General features: G+C 37.1%; 1 protein-coding gene across 5 annotated transcripts; it reads right to left on the bottom strand.

The window, feature by feature from the left end:
- Positions 1–261: 261 nt before the first annotated feature.
- Positions 262–5482, bottom strand: LOC121256481. Of its 5 annotated transcripts, XM_041157289.1 has the most exons (7): positions 4777–5482; positions 4365–4419; positions 3350–3454; positions 3144–3253; positions 1848–2653; positions 693–1321; positions 262–604 (listed from the first exon to the last, which is right to left on the bottom strand). In XM_041157289.1, exons 3-7 carry the CDS (start codon positions 3397–3399, stop codon positions 496–498), a joined length of 1704 nt encoding a protein of 567 aa, XP_041013223.1. In that variant the 5' UTR covers positions 3400–3454; positions 4365–4419; positions 4777–5482; the 3' UTR covers positions 262–495. The 5 variants fall into 5 exon arrangements, with proteins under 5 accessions (XP_041013223.1, XP_041013226.1, XP_041013224.1 ...); XM_041157292.1 differs by lacking the exon at positions 3350–3454 and having other exon boundaries at positions 4777–5476; XM_041157290.1 differs by lacking the exons at positions 3350–3454; positions 4365–4419 and having other exon boundaries at positions 4953–5481.
- Between the last annotated feature and the right edge of the window lie 1139 nt (positions 5483–6621).

The following is a 6621-nucleotide window of genomic DNA, read 5'->3' on the forward strand; positions in this document are numbered from 1 at the left end:
ATAGCAAGACCAGTTGGATTTTGGCAATTAACCCTTCAGTGCAGCCAGCTTTACAAAATGATAAATTGATCCTCAATAAGGAGGCCTTTTTCAGAACAATTATATATAGAACATTTTCCCTGTTTACATATCAGAGAGTTGATATACGAGCTACTTTTCTTTTTTGGTATGCAAACATATGTTTTCATCGCTGGAAATCGAACTCAGGTCTGTTGATAAACGAAATGCTTGGAGTGAGTATAAACATTAGGAAACAAAAAATAAAAATAAAGACTTGCTTCTATACTGGAGAAAATGTATATAGGTGCAGATAAGCAGAAAATTATAAGACATTGCTACACCTCATGAACTTGCCTGCATGACACTAAGACACTACTTCACATGTAGACACCACAAGAGAGAAAAGGAAGTATATATTTTTCATATTCAATAAATTAAAATTTTTTTTGTGATGTATAAAACCAGATCCTAACCCTATGCATAGAAAAGACTCATTCAGAATTTACAGCAAAGAAGGCCCTGCCTCCAACATCTATGCTTCCGAAAATGCCTCCGGTCAGCTTTTGCCATTCTAACTGGACTGCTATTCCATTCAGACTGTAATCTGTAGACATGATCAACCAATTTGCATATATCAGTGATAAACTTGGATATATAAAGACAGGAAAAGGAATAAGTTTGCGGTAAATTACATGGGAAAGGCAAAGGATCGCGTGCTGGTTGTGCTGCTATCTGACCGAAGAGAGATACTACCAGAATATCCCATTGGACCAGAGTAATTTATAAGACTCGATAGAGTACCTGCTGCAGAGCAACTTTCCTCTCCACGACCTACTGCAGAAAAACTTGTCTCTCCTAGAGCATGTTGATGCCGCCTTGAAACTGTATGAGCATCAGAAAAGCCGTTTTCAACCTTTGACGTTTTTTGAGTTTCATGACATTCAGTGTCACCATTTTCAAGACCCTCAAGTCTGCCACTAGCTGAAGGTTCTAAAGAGTCAAAATTGAAAGTGATGCTACCACTTTCCACCTTGCTATTGTAAAATAACTCATTGACAGTACTACTACTGTTTGATAATTCAGTGGCAGGAACAAGAGTAGGGCTTGCCAACATTTGATCCCCAGTGCTATTGTTTGATTCTTCAGCTGAAGAAACAAAATCAGGGCTTGCAATCTTTGGATCCACACTCCTATAGTTTGATTCTTCCACTGCATAAACCAAAGTTGAGCTCGCCGATACCTTATTCCCACTGCTATTGTTTGATTCTTCGACTGCAGAGACCAAAGCAGGACTTGCCAAGATTGGTCTTTCACCATAGACCTGCATTTAAACCATTGGAATCTACAATTTATCCTCAAATACCAAACCTCTCTCAAGCATAAACATGATTTTACCCAATACCAAACTGAATTTGAAACTTCCAGCCAAAGGTCATTCTAGTGCTACACACATCGCCATGTGACCATTACCATGAACAATTTGTATTGCTATAGTTGGAGACTCAACAATTGGAGCTTCAACCGGTCACCTTCTGATCATTAAAATCAAGTTTTTTTTTTTTTCTACACTTTTTTTTCTTCTGAGAAGAGATTCTTTAGATGTACGGTAATTATGGAAACCATTCTATGCCCCTGAAAAACTCAGATACTCCAGTAATAGTCTCATGCAAGTGGGATGGTTCCCAGTTGAATAAAAAACAACAGGAAACTATTTCTTACTAACACTATAACATGAAAAACCCTGCCAAGATAGTGGATCCCATGCAATGATGGAACATTGGGAATCAACCCTTAATTATAAGATGATTTCTTATATCACACTATGATTTTGACTAAGAGGTGCATACCTGAAAGGGCTGTTGTTCAACTTTATTGCTGTCATTATTCAAACAATCAAATTGGGAAGCACACACGCCGCTCACCACCATTGGAAGCATATTTCCAGGGAAAAACATCTTTTTGGAGGCATCAGTCAGAATACTACCAGTGGCATCTTCCCCTGTCTGCATCGAGTCCTTGGAATCGTATTGACTAGTAGAATCCTTGTCAGAATCATTTTCTGCTGAAAAATTTAATCCATCTGGACCAGAAATATCAATATCTTCTTTTTCTTTTGCCAATTCTTTGTTTTGATCCTTGTCAGGCGGCAGAACAATGCACACAGTTTTCTTATCTCTACCACTCTCAAACATGATCTTCTCGCGGGAAGGCACGCCTTCAGCAACGCAGATGTCTTTGACAACATGGTAAGTACTCCCTTTGTAGCAAACTGTCAACTCTGGCAGTTCACATTCCATAACACCTTTGTCCATAACAAAATGCAAGTCCTTGTCAAATGATTCTGTTTTTTGGGAATATTGATTATGTGATGCAACAAAATCTTTGACCTCGTCTTTATTTTCATTGTTTATATCATCCATGCTCATAGAACAATCAAACTTTATGGCAGTCCAACCATCTCCGTCATTTGTAGCATTTGAGAATGGCACTGCATCCTTCTCATCGCCCTTTAAGTCACACAAGAGACTCGGATTTTCTGTCATGATTAGGTTTTGAGACTTCATAGCAGAATCCAGAGCAATGTCATTGTAGTCAAAAGGTTTAGAATCAGGCTTATGGCCAAGAGTTGAATGGCAGAACACTGGTTCACTATCTGCACGTAAATTAAAATTTGGAATGCTAGTGAAAATGAAACCAGGAAGATCTATCTATCACTCAGGCCTTGTTTCAGACTGAACAACTCACGTGCATAAAGCATGAATTTAGTAACTATTGGTAGTTTGAAAATGTAGTTGGTAGATGAGATTTCTGAAAGACTAATAACTGAAAATAGAAAAGTAAGCCCACAGGGGCTTTAGCCTAACAACTGATACATCAGACAGAACTAGTCTTACGGCCATATTAAGGATTATTAATTCTCTACTAAATTAAAAAAAAAAAAAAAAAGTGCACTAAAGAAACACACTTCCAAGCCTAAACCAAACTTGTTTATGCTACCCTTTAGCTGAGACAATCTCCACTCGCCCGACTCTTACACAAAGTAGAACAGCCAATTGTAAGGTGGAGAAGAGAAAAAGAATACACCAGATGCAGGAGTTAAATAAAAGAACAGAATTAAAAGAGACAGAAAGCTATGTTATTACCAAGTTTCATGTTTACAGGTACTGCGAAAGATGGGTGAAAATTCTGAAGCAATTGTGCGTGAGATTTTGAGCTTACAACAATTCGGATAGGTGAAAGCAACTGAACCGCCCTGCACATCAAAATGCAAGCCAAACTGAGTAAGAAAACCTTGTTCATTAAGAAATTAAAAAATAAAGAAACTAATTGACAAAATGTTCACCAAGACCTCACTGATTCACTGCAATGTAACAAACTACAGCCAAATATTGTTTTCATATGCTCTGAATCAACTGATTACAGTAGTCTCGGCAAGTGGAGAATAGTGGGAATACTAGCAATCCAACAGAAAGATAATTCCAAGAATATAAAGCAAAGGGTCAGAAACAGAACAGCAATAATAACATGACTCTTCTAGAATTTCGGGCAACAAAAAAAATGGTTTGCTGCTACTCTCAAATTATGAAAGAGAAAAGATATAACCTTACACGAAAAGAAGAAATCATAGGTTCCTACATTGCCTTATGCTATATTAAGGATGTCAATCTAGAATAGCCAATTTTCAATTGAGCAGCCAAGGTAGTAAGTGAACAGAAAAAACGTGCAACTTCCGAGTTTCCAACAAAATAACGTTAAACAATATTGAGTTTAATAAAAAGCAAACACGCCTCAATGAAACTACTGCTTTTACTAACACAAGAAACATGTCTCCAGTAAAATGCAACGAGAAGTGTTGCACAGTCATAGGTTACAAGTAAATGACTCGATGAACCCAAAAAATAAAAAAATAAATAAAAGACTTTCGTCTAAACGGTTTTCATTTTTTTAATAATTTTTGTATGGACGAAAAAGGGCAAACTTTCGACCCGTTTTGTGGAATCTGCAACCTGTTCTCAAAATACGAGAAAAAGTTAAAACTTTTAGAAAGGTTCCATAAATGATAAACCAATTCAAAGTAAATAAATAAATACGAGTTTGAACTTCGTTTTACGAAATTCGTACCTTCGTTTTGTCTGTTAGCTTTGATGAACACAAGCCATTATAATAAACAAAAACAGAGAAGACATCCAAAAGCTAACAATGAATCCCAGATGGACTTTCACTTGAATCCCATGTGAAAGAACAAGAAAAACCAAAATGGCAGAATATCAGAGATCTGAGTCGGATCCCACTCAAAACGCAGACCCAAAGAACTGAAAAAAAAATGGTCAAACAAATAGGAACAAGAAAAAGAAATTTGATACCTTTACGATCAGCGCTATGAGGAACAATCGAACAAACCCTCTCTCTTTATCACATCTGAAAAGACAAACTTTCTAAATTTCTCACTGCACCAGAAACAAGACAGCTCGAAAATCAGGAAAAAAAAAACTAAATAATACCATCAAGGCAACAAATCAGGGACAAAGAAAGACGCTATGTGAGGACTAAGTAATTCTCTCATATCGCAAATAGGCAGAGAGAGAGAGAGAGAGAGAGAGAGAGATCTTAAGTGGTAGAGAAGCCGAGAAAGCGGCATTCCATGGTTTAATTAAACTGGATAATATATTAAAGCCGAAGACTGCGAGAAGAAGGGGAACAAAGAGTCTCCACGTATGTAGCCAGCAGAGCTTATTTAGTTTTATCTAGGAAATCCTGATAAAAAGGTCAACTCACTACTGGGGAAAGGAGGGGAAGGTGAACCCTCTCTGCCATTAATTCTAGTTGATAAAAGAGAGATGAGCAACAAACGGTACCTAATTAATGGAATTCTGTCCTTAGTTATCGCATATAATTTCGCATCCATATTCCTCGCTTCCTTTTCCATACGCTATCCAGGAAAATCATTTTACCTCCTTAAAAAAAAGGAAGGAAACATCTTCCACCAGGCCAAACACGAACACTTTTCCCCCAATAATGTCTTCAACGCGTATGATCCGTAGAGAATCTCCCAGACTGCCTCGACTTCCGCAATATAACAGAAAGAATCCTTTTTTAAGGAGAGGATTTGACTCTCAACATCTCGTTAATAAAACCGAACCATTTTTTTCGAACTGACATTGATGTCGGAGAAACTGAGCACTGTCACGCAAAGTCAAACCCCCAGTTTGTAATCGTCGGAGGGAGATGGTGCCTGTTAGTTCCTATGAATGGATTAGCCGGAGAAAAGGACGGAGAGAGAGAGAGAGAGACAGATAATATCTGAAACTCTCCAGGATGTATAATGCTACGATGGGCCTACGGCAGATTCTGAAAATCCCAGGGCAGAACAGAACAGAGCAGCTCATTAACGATATCTGATTTTTGAGGTCTCTCTCTTTCTCTCTCTCTCTCTCTCTCTGTATTTGAGGATCTCTGTTGCTATTCATTTATGTTAATATATTTTCAAATGGGGCCCCCACTGGCAACGAGTTAGTAATTATCCTCGTCATTTCTTAAATACAACAGTTACATTACACGTTGAGATGCAGAATCAAGCTTAGTTGGTTGGTTGTGAATACGGATCTCTCTGATAAATCATGCTTGTATCAGGATTGGTGAATCAGAGAATCAATGCTCTTCAGAGAATTCTGAAGCAATAGCATCAGCACCATGACGAGGCGTTTCATTGACCCACACGTGGCGGCTGGATTGCGATGTATTCAAAATACTGTACACATATTCAAGAGGAATCACAAACCTTGGTTTGTTCATGGTTGCCTGCATTTTGGGCAGATAACAGATGGGATAGGAAAGGAAAAAAAAGGGTTAAAAATATTTTCTTTCGATTCTAGAAACACTTTCCAAGCTATGTTGTTACTGTTTGGATCCTTTATTTTGTTATAAAAAACGGAGCTTTAATGTAGACAAGTCATAAAAATTGACAATTCCTAAAGTGGGGGCGAATGCATGCCAATGGAAAGAAGTCCAAAGATGCCTCTTTTGCAAAAAGCTAACTTTAGATGCAGATGACTTTATTCGTGCAAGAAAATCTGAAAATGGAAGTAAAATGAGATACCTTTTGAAAGCTTATCAAGACTACTTTCATGAAGATGTGGGTGAGCTTTTTACATCTGCACGTGGGAATCATAATAATATTAAAGTACTATTTAGTTCAAAGATCAAAAGGGCAATTTGAAACCATAATAGACTAGAGGCACAGTTACCATTTTTTGGATTTTTTTCCCTTTTTAGTTTTTTTTTTTTTTTTTTTCCCTTTCAAGAAGCAGATTCGAAGTTGGATGATCAATTGCCCGGGAACTTCAATCATCTCAAATAAAGTAAGAGTGCTTTGAAATAAAACTCCTGCATCTTGTGGATTTTTTTTTTTTTTAATGTATATTTCAAATTCTCGTCATTTTCTTTTGAAAAGATGAACTTATCTCAGATGATGAAAGTGTTGTTTGGATAGTGAGTTAAAATGAGATGGACAGATTACAAATCTTGGTTGGTTCTCATAATTTTTTTTTTAATACATGGAAAATGAGGATTCGATCTTTAATTCTCTTAGTGAAAAATCAAGGTGTTGTCAATTGATTTAAA

Source organism: Juglans microcarpa x Juglans regia, chromosome 3D, assembly GCF_004785595.1.
Source record: "Juglans microcarpa x Juglans regia isolate MS1-56 chromosome 3D, Jm3101_v1.0, whole genome shotgun sequence".
NCBI classification, from domain to species: Eukaryota; Viridiplantae; Streptophyta; class Magnoliopsida; order Fagales; family Juglandaceae; genus Juglans; species Juglans microcarpa x Juglans regia.

What these genes read in the sequence shown, in the direction of transcription:
- LOC121256481 (XM_041157289.1), bottom strand. Translation starts at nt 3,399, where the DNA reads ATGAAAACAATATTTGGCTGTAGTTTGTTACATTGCAGTGAATCAGTG. An exon ending in CATTGCAGTGAATCAGTGAG is followed by an intron (nt 3,254 to 3,349) that starts GTCTTGGTGAAC and finishes TTTGATGTGCAG; the next exon opens with GGCGGTTCAGTTGCTTTCAC. An exon ending in CGATCCTTTGCCTTTCCCAT is followed by an intron (nt 605 to 692) that starts GTAATTTACCGC and finishes TCATGTCTACAG; the next exon opens with ATTACAGTCTGAATGGAATA.